Source organism: Coturnix japonica, chromosome 4 (assembly GCF_054131305.1).
Source record: "Coturnix japonica strain WE chromosome 4, WE-NBRP24, whole genome shotgun sequence".
NCBI lineage: Eukaryota > Metazoa > Chordata > Aves > Galliformes > Phasianidae > Coturnix > Coturnix japonica.
Window position 1 is genome coordinate 23,080,245 of NC_140666.1, and position 22,387 is coordinate 23,102,631.

The 22,387-nt window shown below is 43.0% G+C and overlaps 1 protein-coding gene across 4 annotated transcripts; it reads right to left on the reverse strand.

The window, feature by feature from the left end:
- Positions 1–121: 121 nt before the first annotated feature.
- Positions 122–21,329, reverse strand: SH2D1A (SH2 domain containing 1A). 4 transcript variants are annotated; one of them, XM_085546314.1, is made up of 7 exons: positions 21,189–21,329; positions 20,315–20,442; positions 18,496–18,640; positions 14,299–14,548; positions 4,591–4,654; positions 2,439–2,574; positions 122–2,194 (listed from the first exon to the last, which is right to left on the reverse strand). In XM_085546314.1, exons 2-7 carry the CDS (start codon positions 20,357–20,359, stop codon positions 2,157–2,159), a joined length of 678 nt encoding a protein of 225 aa, XP_085402440.1. In that variant the 5' UTR covers positions 20,360–20,442; positions 21,189–21,329; the 3' UTR covers positions 122–2,156. The 4 variants fall into 4 exon arrangements, with proteins under 4 accessions (XP_085402440.1, XP_085402442.1, XP_085402441.1 ...); XM_085546316.1 differs by lacking the exon at positions 14,299–14,548; XM_085546315.1 differs by lacking the exons at positions 18,496–18,640; positions 21,189–21,329 and having other exon boundaries at positions 20,315–20,443.
- Between the last annotated feature and the right edge of the window lie 1,058 nt (positions 21,330–22,387).

A 22,387-nucleotide genomic window follows, 5' to 3' on the forward strand; every position in this document is an offset into this window, starting at 1 on the left:
GTTCAATCAGCACAGCCCCAGAATCAGCTGGTGCTGAATGTTGTGCTTTGAGCTGGTAATGCTCCGCGCAGCTGTACTGATTACATTTGCTGAATTATCTAACAATATTAAAGAACAAAACCAGCTTTTAAATATTTTATTAAAGAGTAAATCATGCTGAATCTGTCACTGTATAGCACTGTTTGAAGATAAGAACATTGCTTCAACCATTCGGTATAAGTAACAGAGAGACACAGAGCAAAACACACACATGGAGAGTAAAATATGATGAAAGGGGTGGGGAGGGGAGGCAGGACATTTCACCACAGATGAAATGTGGTCTTCATTTAGACAGACATTGAGTAATGAACAGCAATTGTCGCAAATTTGCAACAGCATTTTCCACCGCTTCCTGTTATCATGCAGCTGTTTATTTATTGTATTTACTCCCACTGAGGGTTTACAAGGAGCATTTTGTGCTTCGTGATGAATGTTTTATTGCTGCATTTTCTCTCTCTCTCTTTCTCTTGTTCTCTTTCATACACACACGGCCACTTATAGGAATAAAATAAAATAAAAGATAAAATTTCCAGCCTTATCAAATCCAAACTAAAATACTGCTCCAAGTGGCTGAACCTTGCTGAGTGCTAGTCCATGCCTCCCATTTATCTCTTCACTGTTTGCTTCTCAGTGTGATGACAACAACCTGGAACAAGACAACTAAAGGGATTAAGAAAGTCTGTCTGCCTGTTTGGTAGCACACTGTTGGATGGTTCTCCCCAGTGTAGCCTGATGCTACAAGTGCGGCTTCAGCCCTGCCTCTCCCCATTCCCCTGGTCCACAGGTTGGCCCCTTCTGGTTGGATTTAATCTGTCCTGCTCTCCCAAGCCTGCAGCCTGGTGGTTCTGGAAAAGCTCTCTATTCCTTCTCAGAATTTTCCAAACTCCTAAGCCGTGCAGAAGAAATTGGAAGTACAGGCATGAAACATTTAAGCATTAAACATTTAAGAAACCCAACCTCTTCCATAGAAAGAAATTTCACCACCACTCTGGGCAACCAGTTCTTCTGTTCTGTCACCCTTACCATAAAGAAGTACTTCCGCATGTTCCTTCCTATGTTCAAGTTCTAGGTCATTACTTCTTGTCCTGTTGCTACACACCATCAAGAAGAGCCTGGATTCATCCATTGTCTCCCACCTCCTTTTACATATTTATAAACATTAATAAGGTCTCCCATCAGTTATCTTTTGCCCAGGCTGACTAGCCTCAGGTCTCTCAGCTTTTCATCATGTAAGAGATGCTTCAGGCCCTTAATTGTCTTTGTGGCCCTTTGCTGGACTCCTAAGAAATCCCTGTCTTTCTTGAACTGAGGAGCCCAGAACTTCATGATCCTTGAGGTCCCTTCCTGTCACCTGCCACCAATGAGAAGAGACCAACCCTGCTCTTGCTGCAAGCACCAGTGCTAACCCTGAAAGCCAACAAGTCCTCCAGGTGTAAGCCTCTCCTACAGAAGCCCAGCAGCAACTAACTAAAACACATGAAAAAAAAAAAAAAAAAAAAAGTAAATATTGTGTAAAAATATGATTTTTTTTTTAATTACCTTTTTTGGGGATTTTTTCAAGTAGAAAGAATATTGGAAAAATAAAAAGTATGAGGTTCTCCACTGGTAATTGTTGTCATTTACTCGGAACATTACTTGAGCTTTCAATTCTTTGTGCAAATTAGAAATGTACATGGAGACAGCACTGAGTGGTTCTGTTTGAAGGACACTCGATATAAACAATTTTCCTAAGCCTACAAAAGGGGTCTTTCCCATAAATGTCTACCAGAAGAATGTACAGAAGAGTCAAAAATCAGTTTACATAAAGTAGACGGACTAGTCTTGAGATTAGAAAATGTTTTGCACTTAGGACTGCCAAAAGAAGAAAAGATATGGCACCATTTAGTAACTGATGTTTTTGTCTTATCTCTTACAAAAAATAAAAATAAAATAAAAATAAAAAATAAAAACATTCTGGAACATAAATCTTCTAAACTTGGAGCTACAAATACTACGAAACACATTCTGGCAAATGTTACAAGAAAACTCACGGAGTTGTACTAACTAACTATCATAGCTTGTACTGTTCTAGAGCAGGACTGGAAGCACTACTGAAGTTATGCCACTGGGAAATGTCTTCATGATGGCTGCAGGTAGTCACGGCCGTCATTTCTACCTAGAGAAAAATAAATGCAGAAATACAGAAGGATGAACACCACAAGAAAAAGGACAGATCAGATGAACCACCCCTACCAGAGCCATGGCAGTAGGGAAGGCAAGTATCTGCCTCTGATGTACTACTCAGGAACACATGTTTTTAAATGGATTTTCTCATCAGGTTGGAGTCCCCAATGAGTCACATTTTTGGCTCATTTAGGTTCAAGATCTCCACGCTCAAGATCTCCACCCCTATGGCGTACCTGGGGAATACTTGGCTTTTGCACGGTTGATGACCGGATGCTTCAGAGGCGTAACAATGCCCTGGTCAGGTTTCTGGAAGGCTGAAATGAGGTTGTGCATTTTCCGGAAGAGCCGCCGGTGAACGCCGGGTGCTGTCTGTGAAACCAGAGGTGAGAGGTGAGAGAAGGCCTGGCAGTCAGTGCCCTGGTGCTGAGCCCTTGTCCTCAGAGAAGAAGCCATGTGTAGGGATGAAGCCAGCCCTTCCCTCAGCCCCTCCATGTACCAGCCTACAACAAGATATGAGCCAGGGGTCGGTGCTGGGGCCTGTCCTTTTCAATATCTTTACTGATGACCTGGATGAGGGCATTGAGTGCACCCTCAGTAAGTTTGCAAATGACATCCAGTTGGCTTGAACTGTCAATATGCCTGGGAGTAGTGAGGCCTTAGAGAGGGATCTGGACAGGATGGATAGCTGGGCTAAAGCCAATGGGATGAGGTTCAACAAGAACAAATGCACTCTGGCCACAACAACCCCAGGCAGTGCTACAGATTGGTGATTCTGTGATTCAGATTGGTGATTCACCAACCTTGGTGATTCCATGATTCTTCCTCCAAGCCTTCAGTGCTTTTCAATTTGTTCACTGAGTATTCCCACCTATCTTTCGGTGCAAAGAAAGCAGTCAGACATTACCTAATTTATCAAAAATAGCATTTTTTCAATCTTTTTATGCTAGCATCTTTGCAAATGCTCTGCTAAATCCTGCCTCCACTGCTTTATGCCAGAAGCTTCCATTAGAAGGGATTTGACTGGCACTGTTTTCATTTCCCTGTCTGGTTCCTGAAGGACAGGTGTGAGCTGGGGTTGCCCACGCACCATATCCCAGAGCAGAAAGCAGAGATGGGAAATCTCCAGCATCAGTTTTGAAAGCACATCCCATGGGGACAAGAAAGAGGGCAAAACATAGGCTCCTGTTCTTAGCAGTTGAGTCCAGCATGGTCTCAGCACTGTCTATGCTAAGGTTTCCTGTTGCACAATGGAAGAGTTAGTGTCATAACTAGCACTTCCTCCACAGAGGTTTTACTGAGAATCTTGAGCCCTCAGAACACCTGCTCTGTGAAACACAGATGAAGTTTGCCTAAACACAACCAGGAAAAGTCAGTGCACTGGAATCCAATGTATACCACGGAGGCGCAGTAGGAGGCCTATTCAACACTGGACACTGCAGATGCTGCTGTTATCAGGGCCAAAGGATGCTGTCGCCTCACTCAGATCTCCCCTGACAAGTAGATGTCCCAGGGGTTCCAGCACTGCTTCAGGCCCCAGTGCTGCCCCAGGCCCTCTTGCCAGGCAATGCAAATCCTCAGAGTGTTCCTTGTGCAATAAAGGAAAGAGTTCTTCTTCAGCACCACTCTCAGGGCTCAGGCAGGTGATTATTTAGTCTGCAGCAATGTGCACGTTTTATCTCTTGACCTGATTCCAAGTAGCACCAGGATTCACTCCTGTTTTCCAGAGAACTGCAATCACTTCTGTTAGCACAGTAACCAAGAAATTATGCCTGTCTAGCAATTATTTAATGTCTGTAAATAAGGCTTAATGTGCAAACAGAAATATAATTATAAAGTAATATGGAGATTACATCCAAAGAACAAGATCTTCGTAAAAGAAACAAAGGTTATCATCTAGATTCCATCAATCTAAATTGTCATCTGTACTGCAAATAGTGTTACACTATGCCCGAATTACCAGTTTCTTATCAACTGAGTGAAAATGCACTTGGTAACAAGTTTCTGAAGAGAAACCAAGTTTTAAAAACTGTACATTGAAAAGCATTTCCTTAAATATCTAGTGTTAATAGTATGTGAGACAGAAAGGAGCTGAATACTGATTGCACTTGTCAAATTATAAAAACATAATATTTTTTGCCATTGAAAACGATGCAAAATAATGCACTAATGCATTATGCAACAGCTGAAATGTAGCAGGGAATTAATTTTTGAGTTCAAGATTGTCAGAAGTGGCACCAAGACATCTTTGTGATGGGTTCACTCAACATCGATTACCTTCAATGAAAATCAGGCTTCGCAGAAGCATGAATAATTTGAATACATTTCATTAAATCAATACTAACACCAAACAGGATACTGAAGTTTTCAGAAAAGAGAAGCACGCACCTCAGCACTCCAGGACCCAGATTCTGTCTTGGATACTCGGTAGGTATAAACGTAACCCTGATGCCTGTGGAGGGAAAAAATGCCAACAGATATTTATTCCTCATTTCTACTGCCAGGTTTCACTCTTTTATGGGGGAGTTCAGTTCATCTGCTAACCCCTCCTTAACAATAAATTCACCCATAAACATTCAAGGTTGATAGAAAACTGGGACTCAGACCAGAGGCAGCATTTAACATACTGTGTTTTTTTGGATGAGGGAACTGGTCTGACTCAGATCTAGTCTGACAATATTCTGTTATTCCAGGTTAAGTTTTTCAGTGACCTTCTTTTACTGACAAACACCAAGAATACATTCCCTGGGGAGGTGGGGGGGGAGAAAGTATAAAGAGAAAGTGAATTTTTGGCATGTAAACTTGCTGTTTTATGATTTATTTAAATGCAGATGTTCCCAGAAGAAATAACATGACTGCAATTTGTTTAGAAAGCTAGAATCACAAAATCCAGGTAAATTACTTCTTGCTTTGTGAGTACATTCTTAATTCTCAAACGCTGAATGTGAAAGAGTATGAAATCTTTCTTCTTTTTAAATCTAATTTGAGTCCATTGAGAACAAGGAGCCATCCACTAACAGCGCAAGGCATGCTGATGTGCAGAGTCTGCCCTGTTTCTCATGAGAGCCCAACGCAGTGAATGATTTACATGGTAAATACCCAAAAATCTAACTCAGAAGCCGAGAGAACTCACAGCAGTTCCACAAGTACAACATTAATTTAGGCAGTGTCAGATAGGAAGACTGTGTATTACACTGCACAGATTTACATGAATACCCAGCAGGATTTTACAGGCCATTCGCTATATCAGCATCAATTCTTCAGAAAGCAAAAATACACTACGTTTCTTTCCAATTATACACAGTATTATAGCAGTTATTACAAAATAGCAGAAAGCGTCAATGACACAGACACCGTATGATTGCAATTACTTACGCTCCATGTCATGGCTCCTGGATGAATCCTTGTTAGAAAGTCATTAGAGCAACCTCTGCAAAGCAGACTCAAATATAATTTGCCTGCACAGGAAGCTGTTAGCAGTTGTCATATTACTGCAAACACTTGAAGTTGGGGCAAAAATCCCTGTCATGATATTTGAGCTTTCCCCACCACTCCTCACCTCTCAGAGACACAAATTTGTTCCCTCCTGACAGGGATGAGGGGACCAAGCTCCCTGCATCACAGCGAGACAGCAGCAGCAGAACACAGCCCCGCCATCCCAACACAACCTCCACTGCTGAAGCCATCAGGTTTGCAGATGGGCCCAGAGGAACCGTAGGTGTGCAGAGCCTGCTGTGCCTGTGGCAGGAGGGAAGGCCATGGAAGGGCAGCATTGCTGTTCTGTCTGTCCCATGGAACAGCAGCCACTGCTGCTTGATGCCACGACCCAAGCCTGGTTCTTTAGAAGCACATCTCTGTGAGCCACCGTATATACGTTCACATTCAGGGAATTCAGCCCCATCTGTGCCCTTAGGCCATCTCATACCATTATGTCCTTTCTTAAAACCTCCATAGGCTGTGCCATTGTCCGCAGTATGTCGCAATGCTCACTTTAGTCTTACCCCTGGAAATCACAAGGGGTTTCCCTGTATCTGTGCTCATAGCCAGTATATGATTACTGAAATCAGGATTTTACAGCCCACGGTGCTTTTGATAATACTCTGTGCATGTTAACAGTGCTTGTTCTTCGTTCTTCTGAAGCATTCCAGCTGCTTCAGTTTCTCAAGAGTCTGATTTTTCCAGACACAGTTCTTTCTCTTCCTAAGAGATTGCATGTCTCGAAGTCCTTGAGCAGCTGGGATGCTGCTCTGAAATGTCATTTAGCACTCTGCTAGGTGGGTTTAGTAAGCCACTGATAGATAAAGGTCAGCTTAAGTAATGCTGAGGTCCAAAGCAGGATAGGACCAAAGCAGGATGAGGTATACTACAGACATCTATCTCATATAAAAAGAATTTCAGCTATAAAATAACTCATTCAAGTCTAGAGCAAATATAAAGGATAGATCAGATATGAGACACAGAAAAAGTAACAAGAATTTGGGACTGTGGAAGTGTTGAGCCCAGCACGGAGCATGGGGAGAGTCTGACATTCCTATCACAAGTGGGAACTCTGCATCCATCTGGCAAATCTGGATTTTTCCCAGATGAGGAGAGACATCAAGGCATTAAGGGATTGGTGGTGCTTGAGTTGAGAAACACAGTGTTATCACCTGCTCTTGGCTCTGAAGACATCAGGAAAGAAAGGCATCTAGCAGGAGGGCAATGGCCCAGACCCAGCACCCACCATCCAGTTCCTTCCACAGAATGAGGATGTATTTTGTTAAGGAGAGCAAAGTCCTGCCATTTCACTGCTCTTCATCGGGATCTTTGTTTCTACAAAACAATGGATTACAGCCCTTCTGGTAAGTATTCTGCTAACAAATATGATCTTATCAAAACTTTCTGTTAAGTAGCAGGAACTTACTTCATTACCACTTCAAAGTGCTTTCTAACTTCCATGCACAAGCGAGCAAACAACATTATTTTGATGTACCAAGCTCTTTTCAGTGCTACATGGACACTGTCTCAGTGAGAAAGGTCACTGTGATTTAAAGTACCTAAGGTTACTGAGATGGAGGAGGAACAAGTTGGTTCTCTTAAAAATTAAACACAAAAAATAAACTTGAGGTCGTGTAGAACATTCCCTCTAAAACTGCAGATTACAAAATGTCAGGCTAAAGCAAGAGGAAAACTACATTTCCTGGAGCATTGGTACAAAGATATGAGAAAATCCCCAGCCACCATTAGGGGACAGCTCAGTTTCCTGCATTTTTCTGTAATTTTTTTGGTCACCACTGATTTTTTTAATCTCATTTCCCTTTTTTTTAATTCCCCATAAAAATGGATGTGTGACACCAGCTGGGAGCTGTACTACCACGACTGTGCTGCAATAACTTCACTGGGAAAACTTTGTCAAAAGGAAATCTAAAAAAGTTGCTGTTACAGAGAACGGTCCATTTTGTATTATAGCTTTTTTCTTTATAGCTAGCTAATACCTCCCAAAGAGCTACAAAGGCATCATTCACAGATGACATACCGAGACAGCATCTGTCTCCCCATCCTCTCCACTCCTCCTTTTCAACTGTGATCAGGCTTGTTAAAGCTTCATTTGCTCTAACAGGTGAATAATTACAATCTTCTGCACTGCTGAAATAGCCAGAGGATATCAGCTGCATGCTGCAGCTTAAAATTAACCATGACATTTCAGCTGCATGGTGTATTTTAAAATCATTTTCAAATGTTTTGTGTCTCAGTTGGGAAATTTTATTAAACTAATTTGTATTCATTTCTGGGTCCAAAATGGAGCAAATATAAAGGGAAAAAGATGGAGAGACAAGGGAAAGCCGTGTCAGCAACAAATGACATCAATTTCTTCCTCTTCACATAACTTCTATTTGGATGTCTTTGTAATGTACTAATCAACTCCTCTCACCTGGTGTACTTGCATCCTGGTCTTCCTTGGGAGTTTCTCTTTATGATATTGCTTAGAAATGAGCCATGGTGTGGCTGACAAATGGCAGCCCGCAGCATTGCATGTTGCCCATGCTTGGTTTCTTGTAGCTTTACCACATCTCAGCACTTCAGGCTGAATTTTTGTTTCTTGGGTGTTTGCCTCAGTCTTTTTTGAGGTACGGGAAATGTCAAGAAATGCAATGAGAGACAAGGGGAGGCTGCTGTGTGAGCTGGGCACTGGTTCAGGGTAAGAACCAAAGTGCTGGGATGGAGCTGGGCCGAACCAGGAAGGGGTGCAGGGAAATGAAGCCTGAGGGCTTCAGCTGAGGGCTGAAAAACGAGCTGGAGGTGAGGAGGGCTGGAAAAATCATCCAGAGAAAGTGAGTGGTTTGGAAGCAGTGGAAGAAACAAAGAAACAGCCTGCAGCAATTCAAGCAGTCAGCAGGCTGTACAGGATAATGCTGAGTATTCTCAAAGTGCTCTCCTGTCCCACTCACCTTGGGAAGCCAAAGCTGAAGCTGAAGGGTACTGCAGCCCTGAGCATCCTGTGTCACAGTTTCTCAAGTGTGAAACAGAATTAGTAAGCTCTCCATCTCACAAACTGAGGTAGTGTTTACAAACCACACAACACTATGAAGATGAGTACAAGAGAGTCCACAGGGGAATCACTACTTTCGTATTCAGAGCAGGGGTTGGAGGACACAGCAGACTTTGCAAGAGCCTGAGAGGGTCTGGTGACAGCCTCTTCTACCTCATCCACAGAAGCCTGGTGATTCCCAGCAGCCCAGAGTGTGATCCCAGAGTGGACCCATGGCGGCAGTAGTGGCTGCTGCTGTGGGAGACCATTGCCAGAGCTCCGAACCCCAAGAGGGACAGAGCTGTCCCATGGTCATGTCTGAGGGCTGTGCGCCCACCTGTGCTCATAAGGGATCCCCACTCCTCATCCCTCCTGCTGTTGTAGGGGTGGTTGCCAAGAGGACAAACCAATCCAGACTTCTTCTTGAACTGCTTTCTTTTTCCTCTTTTAATTGTTATATTGCTACTTGGTTTATTAAGCACAGAAAGGCCAAAGAGCCTTGTTAGTTAATGTAGGAGAAAATTCTGCTTAAGTTTGTATCTCCTCATTCTGTCTTGAAATGTATATTTTCTGTCTGACAAGCCTCTTGCCTGGTTCCTGCCTTGTTTAGGTTTCAGGCACGTAATCAAGGTACAGCAGCTTAGCAATTACCACCCATCAGCTAACCCAAGCTGAAGAAATAGCGTTCGCATTGAGATGATATGCAAGATACAAGCTCCCTGTCAGCAAGAGTGCACAAAGTAGTTTAAATCAGTGTTTACATGGTCTGAAAAGCCCAACCAAGCTCGCAGTAGCACTCCATACATGCCCCTCTGAGTTTACACTTCTGTCACTGATTCCCTACCAATGCTTGTTGCTGTGTTTACCCATGTACCAAATCTGTAATGTGTAGATCTACCATAACAGTGCAACACTGTGTGCAAATGCATTATCTCAATTTTCTTTTCTGAAATGAACAAAAGCCTGAAAAAAAAAGAACGTCAAAGCTTGTGAAATGTCGGTGAGTCTATATGCAAGCAGTCTTCTGTGAAGGATTGTCAGCATCACCATTTGAGCACTGCTGATGACCAGCAGAAGAGCTGGTTCACCTACAGGGACAACATGCAGCCTTCTTGAGCAGGTGTGATTGTGGTGGTCTGATACAGGGCAGCACAGCCAAAAGGAATGCCTCAAATGGGAATTTACTGACATTTGGAAATAGAATAAGAATTGAGAAATTCCAATCTGAGTCAAGAAAGGGCAGGAACTTACTTTCCAGTGGGGCAGTAGCTGAGCTTCGTGAAGGATGATGCAAAACAGCATATCGCAATGGCAAAATCCCATGACAGTTTCATATATCTTTGAAACATTTGTAGGGTTGCTTGGGAGTGATGCGTTGTAGCTCGTAATTAGATTTCCCATTTCTCTCTGAGCGGGAAGGCACAGTTCCGACCATAAAATCCCTGGAGCTGAAATCACTGCTTGAACTAAATCTTCAAAGCTCAGGTCTGAAAAATCAGAGTAGAGCTGATCTAGATTCTGTTATCTACCAAGTGCACTCGTTCCGTTGTGTGCAGCCTGCCTAGGATGGTGACTAGCCCTCATTCAGGCTGCCGAGCTTTCTAAAATCTTTCCAGAAAAATGCACTGGAATAGCTGAAGGCCACAGGACAAGTCATTCCTCAGCAAAGATTCAGCAAGGGAGCTGAAATAGCTCTGCTGTGCCGCAAAAGACTTTTTCAGAGCTGAAAATAGAGCGTGATATGTACAACAGCAACTTTGAGTTGAGGGGCTCCCCCTCAGATAGAAGCTTTTATTCCAATGGACGATGATTATTGTGCGCAACATTATAATGAATGCAATTATTCTGCCACTTCTATCAAACATATTAAATGGGAAACAAAAGAAACACTGAGCTGAAGCTGACTCATGATCCCGCATCACACCTTCACACTGCACACCTGGTAGATCTGCTTCATCAGAAAGTTTCAGCACACTGAAACGTCGGTTACGGTGACAGAAAAAACAGCGTATGTAAAAGTCTGATAGCACAGATACCACAGCCTATCCTCACTGACATTGCTGCTGCTTCAAGAGCTCTAAGCAGTATTCTGTTCTGGCTTTTGATTATTCTCTGCAAATTGAATGCAACACAGCACAAGAAAGGGCTGATTCCAAACAAATGATCTGAACATAGGATTTGACAAGTATGTCATGTTAAGCTGAACATTCACCGAGAAATATTTGAAGGTCTGAAACAGCTACTAACGCGCCAAGTATATGAATGTTAAGACCCAAACTACAAACTACTTTCTCTGTGCCATTTCAAGCACAAGCTGCTTGTTTCTGAACGTGCTCTCATGTAGCTGTAAAGGAAAGCAGTGCTTTTGGCACTCTCAGGAGTTCACTCCATGCATTTTTCACGCACTGTTGAAGAGGCTGCATCCCAAGCTGGCCTCCCTTATTGAGTCCTGTGTCCCCCATTGACTTCATTAGGAGCAATGTGCACAGAGGATTTCTGACAGTGCTAAAAATGTCAGATGGAATATCGAGCGGCGAGGAAGCCGTATCAGTAAAGAAAGCTCTCTGGAACAACCAGGCATTGACAGCAACACCTCGGAGTGCTGCACATAGCACACATTTATAGATAAAGTGTGTGCATTTTTTTAAAGCATATATATTTCTTCTATTCCAGTTTTCAGGAGCAGTAAAAATCTTCTGGCTGTTCAATGCAACCCTAACAAATTTCCAGGAAATGAGTGTGTTCCTCTGTTGGCACAGTCAAATTGGAACAAAGGATGGCCTTAAAGTATATATTATCAATGTAATAATGGCATTCATACCACAAAGATCACGAGGTACCACAAAGATCATCTGAAACAGAAAACCTCAATAAAGGCTGCAGGCAGCATTTTTGTTTGCAGGAGCCCCAGGGGACCCTGGTCCAAAGCAAAACCCTTCTACCCTTCCATGCAAAGTATAACTGTGGTCATAAAATATTTCTGAAAGTGTGTTCTTTGCACTTTGCCACAGCCACACCAAAATCTGTTCCTTCTTTGCAGACTGGAGGGCATGCTGTGCTCGCACTGTGACTTGGGCTGGCAGAAAGCAGCATTCCAGGGAGATAAAGAATATAGCAGGAGAAAACAGAGAGAAAGCAGAGTTTTCTAGAGAAATGCTCTGACAACAGGGGCATGCCTGCCACAGCTACCCATCTCTGTAGGTCAGGTTTTATGCTACCACCTGTCTCTTTTATACTTGCCCTGTAAAATCAGTGTCAGGCGCGAGGGATTTGTGAATCTTTGACTCTTCTCCCTTTTAAAGGTCAGGGCTCCACTTTTTAATTGAAAAAGCAAAAGGTGAATGAACCTGGCTGTGAACGCTGCTGCCTTTATTATCTGTGCTCAAAGACTGCCAAGCTACTTTGAGGCCTTTAGGGAGTGACCAGAGCAGGGTGCCATCACAAACTTACAATGTCTCTCCAAAAACGGAGGCATTTCTTGAGCCACAAAAAGGCGGAGGCAATTGCAGGACTCACCAGCAGCTGGGTGGGAAGGGCAGCCACCTTCCTGAGTCTTGTTTTCCTTTTGATAAACTGTGAGCACAGCAGCTGCATGTTTCCTCCTTGGATTTTAACAAAGCTCTTGTACACATACACCCTTGTCACCTGTTCCATCTCTGTGAACGCAGTTCAGACTTGAATGTAGGGGGTTTGGACTGATGGGTTTATTTTTCCAAAGCCAAGCTCTGCTGAATACATATCTACATCTCTAATGCCTTCCCTGCCTGCTTCTCTAGTTTCTCTCTTCTTAAGTGCTCAGCTTTAGTAAATTTCCCTGTTAAAGCGCTTCTGTAGTTTATGGCACACATTTATCTAAATTGTCACTGCTATCTCCAGCATGAGGCCACTCCCTGACGCCTTTATGATAACTGTCCTCAAAGTTATTGTGCAATATGTTGTTTATCTGAGCTGAAATATTAGAAAGTGTTAGATCCAAGCTTTAATTCTGTGATTCTGTGATATATATATATATATATATATATGTTCACAATTTCTAATCTACAAGGGACCTGCATAACATTCATCAGCAATTTTCTTTTCCTTTTCCCCTTTGCTTAGCATATATGTGTTTGAATGTGACATAATATGAAGATTTGAGTGGCCCATAATTTCCAGATACATTTAGGTGTGTCTTATTGCTCTTTCCCCAGAGCCTGCAGAGCCTTATAGCTAGCAATCCTTCCTGTTCTTCCTATTTTTGTTTTATATGTCTCATTTTATATATGTCATCTTATATATTTCATTTTATATATTGGATTCGTGAAATTTCTTCCTGAAGACATGTCATCAACATGGCAAAAAAATCCCAAATTGATTGCATACAGGTAGAAGACCACATTATATACTTATATCCTGATTTACATTAATAGAGAACTAATCTTAGGATTCCCTACTTTATGCAGCATTACAATGTTCTGCTTGACCCTTTCTCTAATGTCTTGGTGTTCTAACTGCTCTGACTTCTGAGTGTTAAGGAGATACATCACTTTCTCTGATGGTTATTTTAAAAAGATTCTGCTTTCATTGCCTGTTGCCATCACAGGAATCATAGCACTTCTTACCCCTTGCTATGTCTATTCCATTTTCTTATTTCCCATTCTTCAGCTAGCTGTTAAGGGCTGTATTTCTTCGCAGAAGTGCCTGTCTTGGTTCATCCTCTGATTTCATGAAGAGAAGTAAGAATATATCTTCTGCCATGAAGACGTTCTGCTAGGAGGTGGTGTATTTGCAGATTGCCTATTACCTCCTTGCATTTCTCTATTTACTGGTCTGCAACAGGAGAATAATACTCACTTGGAGCTTAATTGCGTATTTTTGGAAAAATATTCAAGACCTTTGGGAAAACCTGACTAATGATTCTTCCTCTACTGGTTTGTTTGGGTTTTTTTACCCCCTTTCTTCGCTCACTGTTAGCTATATTCTTTCTGGCCCTGGCACTGTTTCCTCTTCCTTTTCTTCTACTGAAGCGAGACACAGCCATCTGCATGGGCACATCTTCGCTCTGTCAGTGCATTGGTACTCGGTTTACAGCAGTCTCTCTCTAAGGACTTCTCATTCCTCTGCCTCTGCCAAAAGTAGAGAAACTAAGATGCCTCATTAAAATGAGGTCCTGTGACTTTATAGTTTTCCACTCTCCCAGGGTAATATCTACTAATACCTCCCTGACAGATCACCCCATCGAATATTCCCCTTTCACTTCATGTAGTGAAACATTTCCAATTAGTCTGCTACCCATTAGTATTCCTCGTTCTTTAAGGGTATTTTAATCCAAGCCCAGTGGATTGTAGGATGCACAGCCTGATCAAGAGCACCTCAATGTGAAAACACACAGGGCCGATGCTTTCACTGCCCTCTCCAGTGAGAGCTGCACTGAAAGAGCAGAAATCAGTGGGCACAAAGCTGAGCTGCCCAGTTATTCTTCATGGCACCTCACCCACCCATCTGTGCTCAGACCCCGCTCAGCCTCACTTCATGGGACTCCCCCACTCTGCAGATTCCCAAGTTGGGATCCATAGCAGCCCTACCAGCCCTCCATTGCCCGTACTCACAGTACACAGAGGCAGTAGACACCCGGGATGCTCTCGCTGTCCCGCAGCAGGTAGCTGCCATCAGCACCAGCCGCCAGCAGCAGCTTCTCCCCAGCCTCACGAGTGATGCCCCCGTGGTAGATGGGCAGCGCTTCCATGGCCAGACCAGCTCTGCCTGCACCACTGCCACTGAACCCAGCACGGCAGTGGCGCAGCTGAGATAAACAGGATGTGTTCACACTTCTCAGCCTCCGCAAAGGGTAAAGTAGCGCTGAGGGAAGAGTGAGGAACGAACATTACATCTTTTGCTTTTTGCTCAAGCATTGGGTTTTTTCCTTTGTCTCTTTTTGTCTTCCTGTTTCACAGGCTGTGACAGCATCACAGCCATCTCACAGCCCACCCTGCCCAGGTGTCCCTGCTCAGCCCTCACAGGATGTGGTGCCTGGCATGAGCTGAAGCGCTGACGAAAAGGGACAAGTGGGATCCTGAGGGCTCTCTGCTGATCAGAGATGGAGTTTTTAAACCTCTCTTTTTACAAAATCCTGAGGACTGAGAAACCAAAGGCAGCAAGCTTGGGCTTGTGACCACACCAGGCATCTGGTCTCAGGCTGCAGGCATGAGTGTCCAGATCAGCACCCACAGCCCAGGCCCCAGGCTAATTTACCTCTCTGTAGGTTGTTTTCATAGCCATCATTCAGTGATATTTAATCACTGTTAGCACTTGTTCCTGCTGGAGGCAGGCAGGCAGCAGTGCAGGCAGAGAGGCCCCCACACATCCTTCCTGATGCCACAAGCACTACTATCTCACCTGCATGTGCATGCCCTGAAATTCAGAGACATCTCTGAGAAAAGGCTGTTTCTCCCAGCTGCCATGGTCACACAGTTCTTCAGTGTGCTTCCTACTCGAAAGCTCAAGGCTGAAACTTTGCTTTTTGTATCCCCTAGAGCATCCCTGCTGCAGCCAGGTTCCCATAGCTGGGAGCAGGGGGAAAGGGCATGAACTGAAACACAGAGGTAAGTACAGGTCGTGCTTGTAATGGTGTTGCTCTGAACAGAGCTGACTGGCTTTTCCCCTGTGGGATGGCATTTCCAGCACCATGCCACTGTGCAGCTGGTGGCAGGGTACTGCACCCTCTCATCAGCACCAGGCTCCAGCATCCCCAAGGCATCATGTCCTGGCAGGTGACTGCTTCCTGCCCAGTACCAGGGGGCTGAGGCAGGAAAACTTCCTCTTCAATTAGTCTGACAACTTCTACTGTCATGTTCAATGATTCTTCTTTCTGATGATGCAGGTGCTGGCTTTTACCTCATTTCCTGAACTTAAGGACTGGCCTATTCTGGCCATTTTTTTAAATGGGCTGTTACAGTATTTGCACAACAAAGTAGAGCTGCTGCCTGCTGCATGCGTGACTGATGTGGATGGTGACAAGGACTAAGTGAAGGACTGTTCCCTTGTAAAGCTACTGCCTTTTTTTTTCTCCTTTTCCAAACTACTTACACTATTGTGGACTTCTGACATTTTCCGACGTCCTAACCTATCTTTGACATTAATAGCCAATTTCAGAAAAAGATTTCTGGCATTAGTTGGAAAGGAGATACCACCAGAGTTGTCCACTGCTGCAGATCTCAGTTTCCCCCTCATCGGTTTTCAACTGAAACAGACATAGAGAATCATAAAATTTGTGATTACAAGAAGCTCTCTCAATAAGGGAGTGACTGCTCTATTCCAGTCCAATCTGCCTCCTCCCAGCAGCTTGATGAAGTCATTACAGAATTTAAAATACAGCTGCAAATGCCCACCTTTGCTTTTGCAGGTGAGGAACCCACAAATATCCAGCTACCCAACCCTGAAGCCAGGGCTTCCCTACACATCCTTTTTGAGCACAATGTCAAGGGAACACACAGCTTCAAGAAGTAATGGAAGTACTGAGTTCTGCACCAATGCACTGATGGTCCATTTAAGCACCCACGCCCGCCCCTGTAGGATGCTGGATGTCCCCTTCTCTTGCTCAGCCTGCATGATATTCAACATACTCTGGACAAAGTCGATTCAGTCCTTCACTAAACCAGTCCAGCTGGCAGCCCCTAGAGCACACCGTAAAAATTTATCTAAAAAATACATGAAGGAAAGGAAATACTTAACAGCGCTCTGAAATATTTGGCCGTGAAAAAGAGGCTTAGAAAGACAGGGCTGCAGAGACCTCTTGGGTCATCAAGTCTAGTTCCCTGCTATCTTAGCCAAACACAGCACATAATCCCTTTCAGAAACTCATTATACTCTGTCTTAAAAGTAACTTGGGTGGTGTTTTTTTGTTGTTGTTGTTCCCACTGTTCTCATTGGAAAGCAATTGCAGAACATCACAATTCTGTTGTTTGGAAGCCTGCTTCCAATTTCCATCCTAAATTTATTCATGACCAATTTATACTCATTTGCTCTTGTGCCAACGTTGTCTTTTGGTTTAAATAGAGGTTTTCTCTTTGTAGAGCTCATGCCCATGCAGTATTTATCGTGCTTCTCTTGCCCTTCATTTTGCCAAGCTCTTCTCCAATTCAGGCTCTCCCTTCCCATGGTCACTGATATCTTTTCAGTAGCTTCCCAGATGTGAAGTGAATCACTAATGAGTAACATGTGCTGTCCTGGCTGCCTTCTAACCCTTTCCCCACATAAAACACCTTGCTTTGTATGCTGTGTGTCTTTCTCCATCTTAAGTTCTTACCAGTGAACCCAAATATGCATGAATGATCTCACACTCAAATCCTTCTTAATTTCATCCAATTTATATTATCCCAGTTCTCGTGGTCACTCAGTTCTTCCCAAATGAGAAGTCTTTGCAGTGACAGTAGGTCCTTACCTGATGCCACTGGTAAATTCAAGTAGCACATGATTATTTTTTATGCCATCATCATTAATAAGAAATGCTAAATTATATCAGGCCCAAGACTGACACTTGGGAAACTCTACTACCTTCTCTCAGACTTGATCCTCTCCTCCTACTACTTTGTTATCCACTTCCCAAGTTTTTTGCACAAATCTCTTTTTTTAACTAATAATTTCCCATATGGCACAGTACCAGTTGCGGTACTTCAGTTTAGATAATTAGCTCTAAGCGTTTCCTTTTTCTACAAAAATAAATTATGATGGTATTTCAGGCACTGGAACTTGTAAAAGTGCCTGAGAAGTGGAGGCAGGGAAGACAAAATAAAATCACACTTTTTGAGTGATTTTTGAACACCTGCGAAGATTTGAGCTGATTTTCATCTTCAGATGAGCTGCTTCATTCATCCCTAGTGATGACATTTTCATACATTGTTGAATTTTATAACAATTCTGGATATTATAACAAGAATGAAGAAGCATCATTAAAATCTGCAGATATTGCTACTTGACTGAAAATAAGAACGACCTTTAGGACCTGTAAGAAATTAATGTTACTGCAGAACTGTTACAGAAAGGCCCTTGTAGTTTTGCTGATGCAGCAGTAGTATCATAAAGGCCATCGCTGTAGAAGTACTGGAAAAGCAGCTTCAGAATCACCAGCTATTGCAATGTTTTGTAGAAAAATTAATTGGCAAAAAGCCACATTAAAACACAACTAACTTTAAATATAATTTTCATTATTTCTTGTCACTTTCATTTTTAGTGTAATATAACAAAATAATCAGAACAACCGTATAGAATAGTATTTGCAGACAGTCTTGTTATTCATGTAAAAAAGTAATACTGAGATTCATTAAAATGTTGGTTTCACTACAGAGTACCTGCAGAGTCACCATTATCACGTTTCCTTTTTGAGCTGAAATGAGATTGAAAAATGCAGCTACAATTAGCTAATGAGAAATTAACTGTAGAGTTCTGAGCATCAACAGAGGAGGATCCAAGGTCATTTTATCTTAGGGTTTATATATTAGCATACACTTCTGCAGTCTTTGTGTTAGTCATGATGTCTATGGATGTTGCTTGGGAAAAAAAAAAAAAAAAAAAAGTAAAAAGGAATAAAAAAAATTAAAGATAGTTATAATAAATAAAGTTTGGATTCAGGAGCAGGTTTAAGACTTCATACTAGAGGTTGCATAGGTTGGTCAGTTCACATTTGCTTTTGAGGAAGGCCAACCTGTAAGACTGGACTGACACAGAACTGCCCAAATGTTTGGGTAACCGTGAGGGATGTTGAAGAGATGGACTTTTGTCCCCTTCAAATCAAGCAGAGCTCTCCTCACCTGGGAACATTAAGTCCTCTGGTGGCACTTTAGGTGCTGTCTGGAACTCTGTACTGGGCTCAGAACTTGATAAGATGAACTTTCTTCTCACCAGCAAAGAAGGCAAACATTTGGTGCTGCCAGTAAGAGTTGGATCTGGAGGAGACTGAGAGTACAAAAGGTTAAGGCCCTTTATGAATGAAACCCTTTATGCTCCTCAATATTTTTCTTCTCAGCACAGATAAGCACGCGCATACCATAAGTGATATCGTTTCACTGAACTTTAACAAAGCTATTTCCTCTGTGTGGCCTCACAGCTTACCTGTGCAGTTGTTTTGAATGTTTTTGGAGCGAGATAACACTAAAATTGAAAGCTACATAATACGATGACATTCATATTAGAAGTTATCTGTGTTTTAATGCGGTTTCTTATACCGCTTACTGTTTCATACTTCTTTCTCCAGCAGCATTGCAACAGCTGGCTATTTTGCAGGTGCGTTTGCATTACCAAAGCAGAGATGCCATTTGCGATAATGTCAGCATGAGCAAAGCTACTCTTTGGAGCAAGCACTTTCTTATTTTCCGCTATTACTCTTTTGACGACACTTTTCCCGTAAAATTCAGCAGTGTGCGGGTAGTCATGAGCATCACGCACCCAGCTGCTTTGGAGACCAAGGCCTCCACATCCTCATGATTTAACTGAAGCAACTTCAAAGTCGACAGGGCTAAAGCATGTAATGACATTCTGGGTGGAGAAAATGTAACCCTGGTTACATTCCTAAGTGAGCAAGTCTGGAGTTGCACATAAGCTTTAAAAACTAGATTTCCACACAACAATCATGCACAGTAGTAAAAATTGATTTGCTGACATCCCATCTGAGTTCCTAGTGGATATTTATCTGAATTACAACAGCATCGTGCAATTAGATATAAATAAGGGCCTTTGTTCTGGAGGGGAGGAAAGTTTATCAACTCTGAACCATATGCAATTGCGTGTCTAATCTCTCCCTGCAATTATTTCAAATGCACATCCAGATGATAGCATTTATATTCATTCCGAGATTCACTGAGTTTCAGGCCAGAAGGGATCATTATACCATCTGGCCTGACCTCCTGGATATCACAGGCCATTACATTTCCCCAATTACCTCTATATTGAGCCCCTTAACATGTGTTTGACTAAAGCATAACTATTTTTGACTAAAGCTTATCTCCCAAAAAGGCATCTCGTCTTGATTTGAAGCCATCAAGAGGAGCGAATTCACTATTTTGTGGGTACTTTGTTCCAATGGTTAATCACATTCGCTATTAAAAATGTAGGTCATGTTTCCAATTTGAATTTGTCTGGCTCCAGATTCCATCCACTGGTTCTCATTATACTTCCTAGAGTTAAGTTAAAAAGCCCTTCGGTACCCATTATTTTTTCCCCTCAGTAAGTATTTATTCTCTGGAGTCAAGTCACCTCTCAACTATTCTGTTTTGTTGTTTCCGACAGGCTTTGCTGGACTCTTAAAAGTCACGGGGTGAAGAGTTTTCTCCTGCCCATTCTGTCTGTGTGCTTGCATTTAGCACAGTATTGGTTCAGCAGCACCCAGCCCCTTCTCGTGACAGCACTGAGGAGCACAGGGGTGAGTTACTGCAGGCACGCGTTGAGTTGCTCTCTTCTGATCAGCTGTGGTCTGCACTGAAGCCTCTCCCTCTCAGCCCACAGCTCCCAGCTGCAGGGTGAGGGAAGTTACACCTTACTGAAGTTTCATAAATATAAACTTCAGTACGTAGCCTTTCATCCCAACAGGACAGGTTTATTGTATAACCGGATTTAATTTATGACTGTACTCACCTCGTCATCCTCCAGTAGTGATTGGTGATGGCTTGCAAACTGCATTGCTTATGGCAAAATGAAAATGTGCTGTGCGCGCTCCTGTTGCCTGCTGGGGTGTCCAATCTTTTGAAGTTCCAGTCATAAGTCTACTTACAACAGCAGAAAAGGAAAATACACAGAGACATATCGTTTCTCTTAAAGGTGCAGGGCACAAATTTTATCACAAATATTATCCAGGTTTAAGCTAAATTTTAGAGCAAATAGTTCAGTGCAGCACTGCAACTACTCCCTCTTGCACTTAGGAGAGATTTTTCATTTCATAAATCATTGAGAGTCCACAGCAGTGATGTTGCCCTGCTCTCAGTACCTCCCATCCAAGCACTCTGCAGAGAGCACAGTGGCAGCACACACTGTGCTCACTGCTGCCATGGACCAGGCTGGCAGCAAAGCAGGTGCAATCTCAGCTGAGGAAAAGGAACAACCTGTCGTTACAGTAACTGCTCTCTGGAAGTTTCACCTTAGTATTTTACAAAGACATTGATTTTCCAGCCTACATCACAGACTGTAGCAACAAGAGTGATTACATTTCTGTCCTAAAAAATACAAGCAAATATTACTGATGATGTGAGTGTATACATTCACACAGGGTCCTTATGTATTTTTAAATGCCTGTATGTTTTATATTACATTTATCGTAAGAGATTCTGAAAAAAAAGTCTTCATTAAGCTTTATCTTTTCACACTGGTGGAGTTACTTTTCTCCAGCCCGGGAAAAAGAATCTGTGTTGAATCTCTGCCAGGTTGCACTGTCATACCACGAGCTCCATGGAAGGTGAAAATATTCACAGGGCACATTCTACTCTGACTGAAACCAGCAGAATCTCCTACTTACTGTGAGAGCTTGCACAGGTGAAACCTCACTCAGCAGACAACAGGAAGTGAGTGTTGGACAGCAGAGATCTTCAGGCAAGGACTGACATCAGTTCTTGCTTCTGCTCAGCCCCATCCCGAGCCATGTGCTATGAAGCAGATTAGCAGGGCCCTGCAGCACTGGCAGCTCCAATCAGCACAGTGAAATTCTGAGGGTGGGCTAAACCCACGTCTTTGTCATTTTGCTATTGATTGCAGGCTAAATCAAATACAGCAAGAGGAAAGAGCAAACAGAATTGAGTTGGCCAAGACAACATTTCTATGCAAAGAGAGGCTCTTACTCCTATCACTGTCACAGTTCTCTACATTAAGGCCATTTTTTAAAGCTCACATGAAGTTTTCCACCAACTGCTGGCAGACATACATGACTTGGGTCTCAAGTCTCAGCCAAGCTAAAGAGCTCCTGCAAACTTGCTGCCTCTGTGGGATCAGCTTCTAAAAACCAGCTGTGATGTACCTCACAACCGAGCCTTGTGTCATGTGTGTGCAGCCATTAGGAGCCCTGTGGGGTGGTGTCCACACATCCTAATGGCTCTTAGCGCAGCAGCCTCACCCTGAGCCCTTACCTTGAATGAGGCCAGGCTTCATGCTCCCTGGGAGACTCTGCCTTTTGCCAAGGGAACTGTTCTAAAATACAACTGAATTCCCTCAAAAATACAGGGGGAAAAAATAGCATATGAAAAGAGAAATAGCAAGGCACTGCATCAGGGCCTTATATTTTTACATTTTTTGCTCTTTGCTTATCACAAATTCACTTCTAGCAGGAATGAAAGGATGTTAGCAGTGTCTGAACGATTTGCACTCAGGCTTTCCAACCTGTAGTTCAAAAAATGTAAACATCGGGCCATTAAGATTTAATTGCCTTTTATATTCTCAGTGGAAGCTTTTACTATGAACAATTCATAAGCACGCTTAGGGCTGTTCAAAAAGCCACATTAGGGCCTTGCTTACTGAGGAAGGCACTCACTTACATTTTGGGGCATCTGGCTGCATAGATCAAGATCCTGCCCCAGCAGAGAGAGATTGGGCCAGCAGGCAGGAGCAAGGCAGCAGGGCAGGGGCATCCAGGACCGACAGTGGCACATGGTGAGGATAAGGTGCCCATCCTCTGCCGCTCAGACCATGGCAGGTGGGTCTTTACAGCCCGACACAGCACGTTGC

What these genes read in the sequence shown, in the direction of transcription:
- SH2D1A (XM_085546314.1), bottom strand. Translation starts at nt 20,359, where the DNA reads ATGCAGTTTGCAAGCCATCACCAATCACTACTGGAGGATGACGAG. An exon ending in AGAGGACTTAATGTTCCCAG is followed by an intron (nt 14,549 to 18,495) that starts GTGAGGAGAGCT and finishes CTCTTCCCTCAG; the next exon opens with CGCTACTTTACCCTTTGCGG. An exon ending in AAAAGCCAAGTATTCCCCAG is followed by an intron (nt 2,195 to 2,438) that starts GTACGCCATAGG and finishes ATTTTTCTCTAG; the next exon opens with GTAGAAATGACGGCCGTGAC.